General features: G+C 46.4%; 1 protein-coding gene across 1 annotated transcript in view; it reads right to left on the bottom strand.

Moving 5' to 3' along the window:
- SWAP70 (switching B cell complex subunit SWAP70) overlaps nucleotides 1-16,150 on the bottom strand; it is a 405,015-nt gene that overhangs the window by 104,929 nt on the left and 283,936 nt on the right. Inside the window, exon 9 of the mRNA XM_085648164.1 lies at nucleotides 7,855-8,021. Coding sequence (XP_085504290.1) covers nucleotides 7,855-8,021 — 167 coding nt within the window. The remainder of the gene's footprint in view (nucleotides 1-7,854; nucleotides 8,022-16,150) is intronic.

The raw sequence follows: 16,150 nt of genomic DNA, 5'->3' as shown, positions 1-16,150 counted from the left end.
CCTGCTGGCTGAAGTGGGTGATACCCTGCTCATGAAGCTACAGGTGGTCCTGAACACCGCAGCAAGACTAATTCTGAACCACCCTGCAGGTACCCCTTCAGCGCCTGTGCTGAGGGAACTGCACTGGCTCCCAGTGAAGAAGCGTTCCCATTTTAAAATCTGTTGCCTCACGTATAACTCCCTGAGAGGCAAAGGTCCAAGCTATCTTAAAAAAAAGACTTGCAACATACGCTCCCGGCCGAAGTCTTCAATCAAGTACCCAATCCCTTCTGTGCGCACCTTGTATCCGTCAAACCCGCACCGAGGGCAAGGCTTTCTCATATTTTGCCCCATGGTACTGGAACAAACTACCTATAGCACTCCGAGAGATCCCCAGATACAGTAAATTCAGGAAACAACTAACAGCTTATCTATATTAAATTTATTTGGTCTGCTCCTCTGGTCAGGATCTGCAACAGCTCCGAGATGCCCCAGGGTGATACGTGCGCTATGGCAAATAACTGTAACATAACATAACAACAGTGGTACAAAAGTCAGTCGATATCGGTCCGGTGCCGTGTCCAAGTCGGGGGTGAGGCTGGGGTCGATGCCAGCTGGGGGCGCAGCCGGCATCGCCACTGGAATCGGCGCCGGGGAAGGTACCGTGAAGTCGTCCAGCGCCGATCTGGATCCAGGGGGGTCCTGTGGCGCCGAGGCCGGAGCCGCCAGCATTGAAGGCCTAGAGCCAACCAGCCGAGTCCACGTGACCCGAAGGTGCGCCAGCGGAGACGGGCTGCCCAAAGATGGAGTGGAGGGCTTCGTAAATGGCACAAAGATGGGCAGGGAAGCTCCAGCTCCTGGAAAGAGAGGGAAGTGTGGAGCCGTCCCAGCGGGCTCCAAAGACAGAGCTGGGATGCGGCCACGCTCCGGGTCCCGTGTCGGCCAACGGACGGGGAGAATTCGAAAAGCTATGATGCTTCTTCGCCTTCTTCTTGTGCTTCAACTTACCCCATGAGTGCGAAGACTTCGATGACGAATGGTGATGGCTCAGCGACTGGTCCCGCTACCTTCGTCTCGACTGGGACCTCGAACGGCACGGAGCAGACTGCTGGGCCTCCAAAAGCTTTCGGGACCGCTCCCGCAAAGACTTTGGGTTCAAGGCTGGACAGTTGGAGCATAACTCCGGGTCGTGGTCCTGCTCCAGGCACCAAAGGTACACAAGGTGTGGATCGGTTACCAACATCAACTTGTGACACGAGTCACAGGGCTTGAAACAGAGACGACGGCTGGACATCCCTCGTGATCAGGAGTCGCTAGACTCAAAAAAGATGTCGAAGAATGTTGAAAAAGATTTCGTCAAAAAGGGTACGCTCTTTCTGGATCTGTGCTGGCTGGCGCGGAAAAGGAAGAACTGACATCAGCACGCAGGTGTGGCATCTAAGTAGACACAGGAAACATCATCCCAGCGACCACGACGCCGACGACGGACGCGGAGCCGACCGACGCCACCAACTGACGTGCAGGGGTACTGCTAAGAAAATAATTCTCTGGATCAAGTCTGACACCTGGGGGTAATTCTAAGGTAAGGAATCTATAACTAATGGTCTCTTTCAAATATATAGTTTTGATACATATTATACACAAACATTTTTCTAGTATACATATTTATCACCAAAGTAGGGTTGTTAAAAATGTCTAAATACATTTTTCCTGATATTGCTCTCCTTTGCTGTGGCTGTTTTGCATCTGCTGGGACCATAACATATGCACAACCTACATGTACAGTACCTGTACCCCGAGGATACATATCTGGGTCCCCACGCCCTATTTTTGTGTTCTTGCATGATGAAAGGCAGAAATGAAATGGCACTTTAAAAAAATAATTTAACAAAGAAAGGAAAACTAAATAAGTAAATAAATCAAAACATTGTTTGAAAGAACTAGTAGTCAGCCAAAAAAAGAGCAAGGGCGTTGACCATCTGGTAACCATCTAGTCAAGCACAGCCAGTGGTGAGAATGGAAATTCCCAGTTCGAAATACAAAAACACTATCTTCCTCACAGATAGACATTGTCAGAGAAAAGTAATGCAAGTGAGGTGAGGCTACAGGGGGAAAACATCCCTCTGAAAAGGGTAGGTAAGAGAAGTAGGCATGCCAGTGCACGCCTAAAAGGAATGAACGGCGAGTACAGCGAGACATCCCCATAGGTAATAATCTGAGGAAGAACCACAACACAAAATGGAGTGCTAGAACAGCTGAGATGACCAATTATACAAAACATTCTCATGAGATCCTCAGCCTCATATCTGTCATTGTGCACTCATGCAACACAGACAGGCACAAGTTCGTGTGACCACAGCACTTGGGTGCCTTACTCAAGCACTTGCAAGCAAGCAAATATCTTGCTATCCTGAATCTCTTTTCTGTAGATAATATGCACATTTAAAAGACAGACATTTTTGAGAAAGAGAGGTCAACTTCTTCTCAGAACAAAGTTGGTGTTTGTGTATGTCAACCTCAATGGAGTAAATGGGAACTGATTGACTGATTCATTAGGAGACTTGTAACTATCAGGACTCCAATTACCTGGTGATTACGAGTTTGCGGATGGGATGTTCTGTCACAAACATGATGGATATCCCGTCCGCTGTATTACAAGTTTCATAGGATATAATCGAATTGTAATTTGGGAGACCGGATATCGGTCCCATTTGCAATGGAGAAACCCTGTCCCCCCAAGACTGTATTCAGGCCCTAAGTCTTGCAGGAAGGATTAATATTCATGAGTCTTTCAAGTTATTCCTGAGCCATCTAACTGCTTAGGGATTTGGAGCATGTTTTGGCCCAAGGGAGGATTTTAAAATCAGCATGCTCATCCCCATACCTGGTTGCCAGTATTGCGAGGCCCACTGTAATCTTAAATGACTTTATCTTACCTTTTAATTGGAGAAAGAATCTTTCATCTGAATTTAAACTAACACTATCTGTGTGCCTTATTTCCGTGCCTTACAACACCACATGTTCAGGATTGCTTACGGTTATTAGCAGAGCTGTTGAGGAGGTGTGCCCTATTTTAAAGAGATCGAACTTTCCTTCCTCCGATACTCATAAGATTTTAAAATAATAAAAACGGTGTGCTGCTCACATAAAGGAATGAAGTCATAATTCGAAAATGGCTTAAGAACTCTTAAATCATATAGAAAAGCCTACAAGAAAAGACTCTTAAATGAAACCTAATTTTTCAGAACTAAGTTCATACATTTTCAAAGCTCTTTGCAGACATACACCGAGGATCCAATAACACAACATATCTGGTTTGAAGTAAGAGGTTTGAAAATACACATATTTCCATTATCTTATTTCACTCCATCAGCATTGATCATAACTCTTCTAATAACTTTGTGCTCTCTTTGTTCTTAGGTAGACATTCTTATTGCCTTGGTTGAAAAGGAGTTTGCCCACATGCCACTCCTTCGTTCTGTGTTCTCTTGGACCAGTCTTTGACAACAGGTTATGTAGATTTTTGGCCTACTGAGATACTACCAAAGTCAGCAAAGGCACTGGAGAAGAGGGTTGTTGACCTACTCAGTCAATGTATCAGACAATAGAACTCTCACCCAGGTTTGTGCCCGAAACATGACACTGAGTGCGCCCTTTTAAGTATCTGGGGTTGATTTACTTCAAAACGTTGCCAATACCTGCCTATCTCTGTTCATTATTCAGGACCTATCAAGGCCTTTAATACCATGGATCATGATCTATATCCAGATCCTATGCAATCATATGTCTTTGGAAATGCTATACAGTGGTGCTGCTTTTTTGGCACAATACTAAGCATAGGGTTAAAGTGTAATTCTGACTTTATGCCTAAAGAGATTATCTGTTGTAACCCCCAAGGAATATGCCTTTCCCTGCTTCTTTCAAACATCTTTCTCAGATCCATGTGAGTGTTTTCCAATTCATGGCATTGCCTTGTCAGTCCTATGCAACTGACACATAAGTGTATTAGCATGTCAGTAGAATTCAGAATTATTTCACTTTAGTCTTGGGGAACTTTAGATAGGTATCTGAATACCTTGGAGCCAATGGTCTGAAACGTAATGCTTTGAAACAGAGGCTCTCCTTTTAAGGTGTTGTAACTTATTAACTAACTCATAAACTGCACATCGTAGGTTAATATTGGCATTGATTTCTTGTGGGACACAGACAAAAGTCTTGATGATCAGATTAGTACAGTGGTAAAGTACAGTAGCAAACCCTCCTTTTTACATTATTGGAGCTTAAACACATTCTGCAACCTATTTCCTATGAGAAATGCAATGTCAACATGGATGTTCAGATTTATACCTAAATCATTCTATAGAAATACACTGTGCACTGGCCTTCCAGGCTATAAACTAAATCTGCAAGTAGCTCTTCAGTGCTGAGACATTCAAATTAAGGATGTTTACGTTCCTAGGTAGCCCTAGTTCCACAGGCAAAGGTTTTAAGGTTCTATAGCTTATTTGTAAATGTTTACATGGGGTTGACTCTTGTAACAGGTAGATAAAATAGTATGTTACATAACTGCATAGACTTTGCATTGCCAAGAAAAACACCTTCTTATCCAGCCTACTTCCCATTGTTTATCACTGGGTGTTATAAGATTCTGAGATCAAGTACCTTTGTTATGGAACACGCTCCCCTAAAACATTGCTACATGTTCCTCTCTTAGCAAAAAATACACTGTCATCCTAAAAGACTGTTATTGCCTCCAGCAGCTTAGTGTAACTTGAAATGTTCACCCAACCTGCTCTAAAGCCTAAACACAATTTATTTTAGTTACTAATGCTATAAGAATTAAAAGAAATGAAGAAACTCAATGTCTTAGTGATACCATTGCCATTTTACTTGAACTTGAATTCCATGTTATGTGAATACGTTTAGAACCACCATTGTGCAACCTTTCTTGGTTGCAAAGCGTGGATGCCCGGGAATTTGTGGCTAGGGTGCCTTCTTGGCAGGTGTTAGACCTGACAACCTTAAGGTGGTTATCCTCCAAACCTTTTGCTTTTTAGCCTTCTGTTTTGGTGAAATTCGTTTTTGTTGGCTTTAGCACTTTACCACTGCTAACCAGTGTTAAAGTGCTTGTGCTTATTCCTTTAAACATGGTAAAATTGGATTACACCCAATTGGCACATTTAATCTACTTATAAGTCCTTAGTAAAGTATGTCTACATGTACCCAGTGCCTGAAAATTAAATGCTTCTAGTGCACCTACAGCAGGGCTTGTGCCGCCCACCTAAGTAGTGCTTTTAAAACAAGTCTTAGGCCTGCCATTGCAGCCTGTGTACAGTTTTAAACTGCCGTTTCGACCTGTCAAAATATGTACCAGGACTAAACCTTCCTTTTTATTACATGTAAGTTACCTGTAGGATAGGTCCTAAACATCCCCTAGGGCAGGGTGCATGCTTTAAAAAAAATGGGCATGCCCTTATTAAGTTTTACATGTCCTGGTAGAGTAAAACTTGTTACATTTGTTTCACTACTGCAAGGCAAAGATCTGCCATAAGATAACATTGGGCTACCTTATTACATTTAGTAAAGTGATAACTTTTACTTGGGAACAGGTAGAAATGATGTTTGGTCTTTAAAAAATTGTAATTTAAAATCCTTTTTTATGGTACTGTCCAATTTGAAGTCACAATTCTGAAAATGCCACTTTTAGAAAGTTGGCTTTTTGTCCCCATTCGGTGCCTGTAGCCCATCTCCTGGGCCACATGACTAGGTGTGTCACAAAGGGGGACTAGGTGATGGCAGGATGGGTCCTCCTGACATGATGGGTGGGGGTAGAGTTATCACCAACCACACTTTCATTTCAATGGAAGCTGCCTCCTACACTCATCAACAACTTCACACTAGCCTTGGGTCACCCAAAACAATCTGAGGCCTGGGCAGGAGAAGAAAGGAAATTCCAGAACAGGATGTAGGGGGAGGGAGAGTCTATATATTTCTTCCACATTAAAGCTGGTACCTGGTATAAATATTGGAGCCTGAGACCCACTCTTCAGAATGCTACTGGACTTGTGAACTCTACAAGAAAGAGGACTAGCCAGCTCCCGGAGGACTGCCCTGCCGCCTGAGAACTGCCCTGATGCATGTGGCCTGCCCTGATGCCAGAGGACTGACTGCCTTGCTGCTTGAACCCAGGACTAAAAGAGTATATCCAAAAGTCAGTCTACTGCCCGCCTGTTCTGCGCTACAGGGACACCACAGGCTCCTGACTGTCAGCTTCATTGGAACCAACGCAGTACGATGCATCCCAACACAAGTCCTCACATCAGCAGCTCCAGACCAGTGGCTTCCTCGGAACAGACACAGCACGCCGTACCTCGTCAGACCTCCCATTGCAGCTCACAATCGGTGGCTCCCCAGCACTGATCCAGTGTGAGACATCTTGACACAAGGATCCGCAAAACAGCACTGGACCAGCAGCTTCATCGATCCAAAGCAGTATAATGCATCTCATAGTCAGCATCACAGCTCCTGATCTGCAGCATTGACAGCACCGAACCAGCACGAGGCATATTGGCGCAGGCCAAGGCAGACTTAGTCCCTTGGGTCTTTTGGAATCAAGTTGCAATCTCAGTGGGCAAACTTCGGCCTGTGCCAGGTCTGCACTCCAACACAGTCACCTGAGGTTGTGACTTTGTCCCAGTCCAGAGAAACAAGACAACAGTAATTTTTGCTATTTGCTTCTAATAACTATTTTGCCTAAATTATTTTAAACTACACAACTCTGGTTCTACGGATTTGATTTTTGTCATTGTGGTCTCATTTGAATAATTATCGATTACTACTTTTTTTTGATTGGTGTAGAATTATTTCTGTTATTGTGTTTTCACTTTGTTACTGTGTGAGTGCTGCATAAATACTTCACCCAGATAGGAATTGTGGTTGCTGCTTGAATGGGGTTTTACTCTCCTCCCCACAGTCAACAACCTATTTTCTCACATCAGAGTAATAAATAAAGACTCAAAAGTACAATATTTTAAATGTGCTATATACAGCAATCTGTCGCGTCCTAAAATAACTTTGGAAATGCCCTTCTTTAGTAGTATATTTATGTCTTATGAAGCATGTGATATTTTTGAATTAAGTAATTGCTGAAAAGGGTACCTTGGAGACTTAACTGAATCTCAAAAGTTGTCGATCTATAGAAGTCTACAGAAACCAACGATGCATTGTTTTCCAATTTTCAAACATGTGTTTGCAAATTGGGCACTAGGAATAGAAAATATGAGGATTAGCTTGTTTTAGTTGAAGGGTGGACAGGGGGCACATGAAAGTGATACTGTCACTGACTTCTTTACAGCCCTACATCATTCAACAGGAATTAGAAATGATCCACCGCTTCCCAGAAGCACAAGTCCTACAACAGAACTCCCTGTATCCCCAATTCCAATCGCTTGAAGGACCATTAAACTCCATTGGCCCATGTATGTTACCTACACTCAACTACCTATGCTGTGAGTAAACTGAGCAAGGGTATTTTAAACTCTCTGTAGAGGAACTGGATTACTTTCAGTGAAGTAAGAAGGAAAATATCAAGACACAAGGGGCACATAGACATAGTAATGACTTTAACCGCCTAAATCTGAGGGAAGAGTCCTCCTCTTGAAAATGATTGAAGGACTTTGGTTTGATATAAAAATGTATTTTAAATAAAATAAATAAGCAAGTTCAAAATGTGTAATGCACCATAAAAGGCCTCAGGCAGCAGCGACCAACAGATTAGCTGGGTACACGAACATACAAAGTTGTGGCAAAAATGGCTGTTCAGGAGGCAACAATTGAATAGGCTTCTTCAATCCACTTTTAAATTTAGTGAAATACCTGGCCTGAAGTCTTCTCACTGTCTCCTCATCCTGGCGTGCTTGCTTTTCATCATCTAAGGCCGATTGAAGTTCTTTATACATTTCCTCAAGTTCTCGTAATCGATTCAAATTGTGCTGTAGCTCAGAAGATTTTTCAGCAACCTCCTGTGCCATCTGTAGTCTAATCTAAGGAAGGCAGGAATTGAAAAAGAAACAGGCTTATCGCGATGCATCGTTTTATGAGTGCAACTAGAAAGATTAAGCAGGTTTTTGAACTTCCACTTACAGTGACACCAGAGGTGCACGTCTTAACAAACACAAACATTAAATCACCAAAATGCTACCCTTGTGGACCTCTTAACCTCTGGAGAGATCACCTGAACACTGACCCGAACAAAATAATTCTAATTCACATCACCTGACCTTTAACAACATATGATGTGACATCACTGAAATATGGCTATGATATTGCCAGGCATTCATATTGTGAACAGTTACACAACGGGCCACCCAGCGCTAAAGGTAATGTCCTTCGCATAGTCGGTGCAGGAGGTAGTTCACGCAAAAATATATGTTTTGAGAAGTTTCCTGAATTTAGTTTCCTCAATAATCAGTCTTGAACATTGAGGGAAGGAGTTCCAAAATGTAGACGCCAGGTAGGCAAAAGAACGCCCTCCGCTTCTGGCTTTCTTAATTCTAGGTACTGAGAAAAGCCTCTAGTCTGCAGAGCGCAGTGATCTTTTGGGGCTGTAGGGGGTTAGCAGCCTCTGGATTACAGGGGACGGGGAAGATTTAAATGGGATTCTTTTGCTTACTTGTAGCCAATGAAGGGTTGCAAGAGAGGAGGAGATCGAGTGATACTTTGGGATCTGAACAGTACTATTGGTAAACGCTTGACCACATATTGAGGGCTTCCTAGATAAACTGAATTGTCGTAGTCAAGACGAGACAGGACAAGACCTTGGACCACAGTTCTTCGAGTGGTGGGGGGGCCAGAGCAAAATCTTCTGTAGTGTCCAGAGAAGGCCAAAACAGGAGGCAGCAAGTTTACCTTCTTAGTCCTCCATGGTGAGATGGCTGTCAATCCAGAAGGTCAGACTTCTTATTTCAGTTTTAGGAGGAGTTACTTCACCTAGATAGTCGGGTCACTAAAGTTTTGACCGATTACCAGCACCTCTGTTTTGTCTCCACTGAGTTTCAAATTACTGCTGGACATCCAGTCAATGATGTCTCTTAGGGATTAAGTTGGGTGAAAAGTACTCCTGGATCTGATGTTAGGGAAATGATGATTTGAGTATCATCAGCATATGATACTGTTGAGAATCCATGCCCGATTATAATGTTTAACAAAGGCTGCACATAGACATTAAACAGAGTGGGACTTAATGAGGACCCCTCAAGTACCCTATATTCCAGGGATAGGTTATCTGAACAAAAGGACTACTCTCTCACCTGGAAGAGTCCATTCCTAAGAATGAGGCTAACGATTTCACAGCTCGCCTGGATCATTTTGAGCTTCCCTCTGAGGAGGAGTTCAATAAGATAGACTCAGGAGTTTCTTCTGGCTTTCCTCTGGACCCCCTCCCTCCCAAAATTTGGAAGGAGTTGGGAGGTGAATTACTCCCAATACTTCGACAGATGTGCAATCAATCATTAAGCAGTGGACAGGTTCTGGTGAGCTGGAAACATGCAATAAATACACCTCTGCTGAAAAAAACCACACTTGATCCAGCATGCCCTAAGAATTATAGACCCATTTCACTCCTCCCTTACCCAGTAAAGATCATAGAACATTTGGTTAGGAGGGCACTCTCCCAGTTCTTGGAGTGTAACAACAAGCGGGAGGATGTACAGCTCTGGTGACCGTCTTGGAAGATCTTCGAATGCGAGCAGACAGGGGACAATCAGCTATATTGATTTTACTGGACCTGCCTGCCGCATTCAATACGGTCAACCATACAGTTCTCATGGCCAGGCTGAAAACAGTAGGGGTGGGAGGTGTAGCACTGGATTGGTTTAGATCCTATTTGGCAACTAGACGACAGACGGTGGCTCTCCCCCCTTATCGCTCGGATTTTGCTGAGATTAGGCATGGGGTCCCCCAGGGCTCGGCAATCAGCCCAATACTATTTAACACCTATATGAGCCCCCTGATCGCGATTATTAAGTCATACGGGGTCAGCTTGGTAAACTACGCTGACGACACACAGCCTATTTTATAATTGGAGGGATACCAAGCGGTCTCGCTGGAAAAGTTTCATGCGTGTATGCAAGAAACGGTGCACTGGCTGAAAAACAACTCCTTACAATTTAATTGCGGAAAAAACTGAGATACTCTGCTGTGCATCAGGTAAAGTCTCCTGTTCTCTCCCTCCGGGATTCTGGCCCATCCCCACAGAGACACCCCTGCTACCCGTCACAACGGTACGCAATCTCGAGGTCAGTTTTAATGACAAGCGGAACCTCGAAACTCAAGTTAATAAAATTGTGGGAAGCAGTTTCTCGCTCATTAGGGTTCTCCGGAAGATTCTTCCGCTACTCCCACATCAGGTACAAGCACATGTAGTAAGGAGCGTCATTCTGAGTCGACTTGACTATGGGAATGCGCTACTGCTGGAAACCCCCAAGTACCTGATTGGGAGACTCCAAAGAATTCAGACGGTGGCGGCTAAGCTGGCCCTATCTAGACCACGATGGTCATCCACATCCCTGGTGTTGGCGGAGCTACATTGGCTCCCGGTACTCCAGAGAATACAATTTAAATCACTATGCATTGTCTTCAAGGAACTGCATGGGATGGGACCGATACCGCTGCAGTCTAAGTTCAACTGGTATAACCCCACCTGTAGCCTTCGGTCCTCCTCGACTAATCTGGTGAATATACCCAAGATTAGGAAAGTTAAATCAGGCGGAAGAGCTTTTATCTATGCGGCAGCATGCCTTTGGAATAGACTGCCAGGGAACCGCTGTGGAATTGCCGCCAGTGCCGCCATCACCCACGGAAGGGAGAGGACTACGCCTCCCACATTGCCTTGCTGCCCGAGTGATCCCTGTCGCGCCCGGAGGCGCATAAATAACAGCGCGGCTCCCGCATCGCGGGAACCGCTGTGGAATTGCCGCCAGTGCCGCCATCACCCACGGAAGGGAGAGGACTACGCCTCCCACATTGCCTTGCTGCCCGAGTGATTCCTGTCGCGCCCGGAGGCGCATAAATAACAGCGCGGCTCCCGCATCGCGGGAACCGCTGTGGAATTGCCGCCAGTGCCGCCATCACCCACGGAAGGAAGAGGACTACGCCTCCCACATTGCCTTGCTGCCCGAGTGATCCCTGTCGCGCCCGGAGGCGCATAAATAACAGCGCGGCTCCCGCATCGCGGGAACCGCTGTGGAATTGCCGCCAGTGCCGCCATCACCCACGGAAGGGAGAGGACTACGCCTCCCACATTGCCTTGCTGCCCGAGTGATCCCTGTCGCGCCCGGAGGCGCATAAATAACAGCGCGGCTCCCGCATCGCGGGAACCGCTGTGGAATTGCCGCCAGTGCCGCCATCACCCACGGAAGGGAGAGGACTACGCCTCCCACATTGCCTTGCTGCCCGAGTGATCCCTGTCGCGCCCGGAGGCGCATAAATAACAGCGCGGCTCCCGCATCGCGGGACGCGAGCGGGCGCGCGCCGTGCGAAGCCCGGGCAAAGGGCGGGCCGTCTGTGGCCGTCAGGGGCTGAAGGAGGCTGGGCTGGGCCACGTCCTTTTCCTCTGCAAGAACTGTGAGTACATATCCCGGTTTTGTACCCAGTAAACTATGTCTACCCGTTCTGGAAAGTTGTTAAGGACTGAAAGTGCAGGGGGACCAAATGCGGCAAGCCCCATCATTGGAACCATGGACCGCTTTATTACCAGGGTGGCGGCGGTGATTGAAAAGGAGATTGCCATGTCTGAGCGGCGTCTGTCTGAGGTTTACCTCCCCTCAAGACGTTCATCCCTGGGGGTCGACGCTCAATCATTGTCCATAACGGCCAGTACCCAGGTTCAGCCCGCTACTCCGCTTAGTGTGTCTAGTACTTCCATAGACCCACCCCAGCTGGTTGGTATTGAACAAAATATAGGTAGGTTAGAAAGTTTGGCTGCTCTTTTTCCCACAGTCATCATGGAGGCCGATAGCCTTGGTAAATTGTCTACGTCACCATCCTTTAATACCCCAAGTGAAGTCATCAGTGATCTGGAGCCCTTAACATCGTCCACTTCGCCCTTGGCTCTACCAGAAGGGGAGATAGTTAGGTCCCCCAAAAACCCCCTAACTCCAATCATTAGACAGGAGATTAGGCCCTTAAGTAAGAAGGCTCGAAAACGTAAAAAGGGCTGCCCAGTTAGACAGGCCGCTCTTTACCAAAGCTTAAGAAAGCCTTTTGGAGTAGGTATGAGAACTACAAGGGGTAAAGCTACAGTGAATAAACTGGACATAGCTGGGGATGTTTTGAACCCTCCCGAGGAGTTATACCCTGGTGTAAATAGTGTGAAGCCTCTAAAGCTTCCTGACTTAGCAACGGCAGAAAATATTTTTGAGAAGGTTTATAGCCTCTTGAACCCGTTGCTAACTCAAGTTAAAGGCCTTGGGGAAAGGATAGACAAACTCGAGCAATCAACCCTTGACGGCTTTCATTCACTTAAAGCAGTAGTTAAACAATTAAGTAGAGTGACCGAAGCTAAGGACTTGGTTGCAAATGGGAACGTGCCTTTATCTCAGCGAGTCCCTAAGCACACAATATGTATTGATAAGGGAGTGTCCATTAGTTCATCAACTTCAGCTTCCACATCTCCCCCAAGTCCAAAAGCAGGACCCCAGCAAAAGGGTTCCCTAATCCACATAGAGCCCGATAAAAATAAGCTTAAATCTTTCCAACAAAAGCAGCCACAGGAAGCTAGTGGCATAATGGAAGTTCCCAAAAAACTAGGGGTATGTACCAATTTTAACAGGTTAGCTCTCGAGAAAGCCCCTAGGCCCGTCCCCCATCCTACTATTACATCTACCTCCTCACTGGCCTCTAGTAAGCAAGTACGACGGATCCCTCCAGTAAACCTTCCACCAGACTGTCAACCCTTTGCGGCAGTCATGGTTAATGTGCCCCCCTTAAAGGACGGCCAGTTGGAAAATCATCAATCACTTAAGAATAAGTGTATCCACTGGCTAAAGGCAAATAAGCCAATCCCGCTAGGTGTCGATGGCATTATACTAAGTGTCCGTAGAGTGGACTGGGTTGGACAGGGGAAAAAAACGCAGGAGGGGGACTGTATAATTATAAATTTCCAAGATCCAAGAGTGGTACCATCGATTTGCACCCCTATTTCCAACATGGGGGCTCCGGGGGTTAAAGTGGTAGATCTTTCCTTCTTTTACCCTAGGCAAATCGCTGATTTTACCTGCGGAAGCTTAAGTCCCCCTGCCCTTGCCCTGAATCGGGACGAGGCTTCAGGGGTTACTAGGGAGAAACATTTGTGGCCAGCAGGACCTATTTGACTGGAAGTTGGGCATAGTGCAGACTCAGTGGAAGCATTATCATTTAGTAACAGAAATCCTACAAGGGGGATAGGTGACCCTATGCTCACCTTGTATGACCTTCGCTCCCCTCATGTTTCCTCGAGGAGCTCTACAGGTGGGGGCATTCCGGCGCCCTGCGACACCCCAGCTGTGGCGGACCCTGTTTTTAAGGTTTTCAGCTGGAATGTCGCAGGGATCGCAGGAAAATTGGCTCTGCCTGACTTTATTGCTCCGGTCGACGAGCACTCTCTGTGCCTCTTCCAAGAGACATGGAGTTGTGTGCCGGTCCACAGGGTGGGTTTTTCGTCCTATTTTTCCCCTGCGCAGGTTTCGTCTTCAGGGAGGGGGCGCCCAGCGGGTGGCCTCCTTATTTGGGTCGCGGCATCTCTAGATTGTAGAATTATGGAATTCCCCACAGGTTCTCCTGACATACAAAACATCACCCTAATAGACCAAAGGGGGAGAGTTGTCTTAAATGTTTATAATGTTTATGCCCGGGGAACCGTGGGGGGGAGAAAGTCTCCTGTAATATCTCTCCTCGAGACTTTGTTAAGCAATACCTTACATAAGTCTCGTATATTGGTTGCCGGTGACATGAACTGTACGTTCGAGCCCTTGGGCTCGGACGTTTCCCTCGACCAAGAAGAGGAGGATACCAGGTGGGGGATCCCGGCTCTGGAAATCCCACCGATTAGAAGGTGGTCAGAAGTGGCGCTTCAGTTATATTCCCTGAGCCTTGAATTCAATCTAAGGGCTGCCAATGGGAGGACACCCTCGGATAGGTTGGGCGTCCACACGTACAATAGGCCAGGACATACCTCTAGGCTAGATTATTTTTTAGTAGACGTATGTCTGTGGCCCCATGTAATGGACATGAAGGTGGTCCCCTCGTCTGAAAGCGATCACAACCTGCTTTCTTTAAGTATGGCCCAGTGGTGGCGACACTCAAGCAAGGATACTATAAATCGGGTAGCAGCACCACCGGAGGTCTCGGAAGTCTCCCCTTGTGGTAGGCGAATTAAATGGGCCAAATTGGTTTTATCAGAGGGGAAGCTTGAAGAAATACAATCTCACCTAAACCACACGGTATTAAACCTTGGAATATCCACGGAAGGTGTGGGCAGAGTGAGCGGGCTCTTTGTTTCCCTGACAGAAGCCTTAACTAATGTCTTTACTTTACACCATAACAAATTGGGTAATAAACACTCTAAAAAAACCCGCCGATGGCTGGTATACCCAATCATGTAGGGTTTATAAGGTTAAGCTAGTTGAGGCGATTAAAGCTAAGTCCCGTCCTGTGATACAGGAAGCAAGGAAGGCCTATAACAAGTCCCTTAAACTAGCCAGGAGGGAGTGGGAAGACAAATATTGGGATGACCTGCTCCTGGCCAGTAAAATTAGGGACTCAAGGGCATTTTGGCATCTTATAAGTGCACGGAAAAACCCCGATGCACTTGTGAGACCCTGTAACATCCCGCCTCAAAGCTGGGTAAAGCATTTCGGGTCCCTATACCTCCCTCCAGATGGGGATTGTAATGCGGGGATGGACCTCATTCGAATTACTGAACCTCATGCCTATGATCTCTTTGCTCCGCTAGAGATTGAGGGGGTCATAGGGTGGATAGGCCCACGCAAGGCTGCGGGCCCCGACGGCCTCCCGGGGGACCTTATGAGGGCTTTTCCAGCGGAATGGGCGCGGGTTATATCAGCACTACTTAATGATATCATGATGGGAGGGGCAGTACCAGAATCCTGGAAAGGGGCGGTGGTGGTCCCGATATATAAAAAAGGGTGCAGGGAAACACCGGGGAACTACCGACCCATAAGTCTGATCGACTCCACCCAAAAGATAGCTGGTAAAGCTATCCTTGGAAGGATTCTCCATTGGGTGGAGGAGAACAAAATTCTCTCAGACTTTCAGGCAGGTTTTCGGGTTGGAATGGGGACAATAGAGCAGGTGTTTAGGTTGGTATTATTGGGGTGGAAGGTGGTGGAACTGGGCAAGGGCAGTCTTTATTTGGCCTTTATAGACCTGAAGACTGCCTTTGACCTAGTCCCCCTGGAAGACCTTTGGAGGGTACTTTATGAGCTGGGTTTACCCCCTTACATCTTGTCACTTCTCATCAGCCTTCACGCCCATACCTTTGCTCAGGTCCGTTGGGGTAAAAACGGTGAACTTACTGAGAAGATTCCAGTCTCTAGGGGCGTAAGACAGGGCTGTGTCTTGGCACCCACCCTATTTTCACTTTATGTGAATGGGGTGGTAAAACATCTTCAACAAGAACCAGCCGACGCCCCTTGTCTCGGAGGAGTCCGTATCCCCACCCTGCTTTTTGCTGACGACACGCTCCTGATTTCGAAGACCCCTCAAGGTCTCCAGAAATTATTAACGCGATTTCAGGAGTTCTGTGGTGCAAGAGGATTAACAATAAATGTGGATAAAACAAAATATCTAGTCCTAAATCCTCCTAAGAAACTGGGCCGCCCACCGACACTTAACTCGATCCCCCTAGAGAAAGTTGCCGAATTCGAATACCTCGGTATTCGGATTACGGATAGGATGTCTTGGGCTAGTCATATTGATAAAATGGTCCTCAGCCACAGGAGAGTGGGAGGTGCTCTAATGAGGGAGTTCAGGGCCTCTCCAAGGAGATCACTCACCCCAGTAGTTGATATCTACAAGGCTAAAGTAGTGTCATCAGCCTTGTATGGGGCAGAATTGTGGGGCCACTGTTGCTTGAATGCCCTAGAGTCAGCGGAGAGCAAGCTATTGAAATCCC

The sequence above is a fragment of the Triturus cristatus genome, chromosome 3_2 (assembly GCF_964204655.1).
Source record: "Triturus cristatus chromosome 3_2, aTriCri1.1, whole genome shotgun sequence".
Taxonomy (NCBI): Eukaryota; Metazoa; Chordata; class Amphibia; order Caudata; family Salamandridae; genus Triturus; species Triturus cristatus.
Note: the sequence above shows the minus strand (reverse complement) of the source record. Positions and strands in the feature narration are given on the sequence as shown.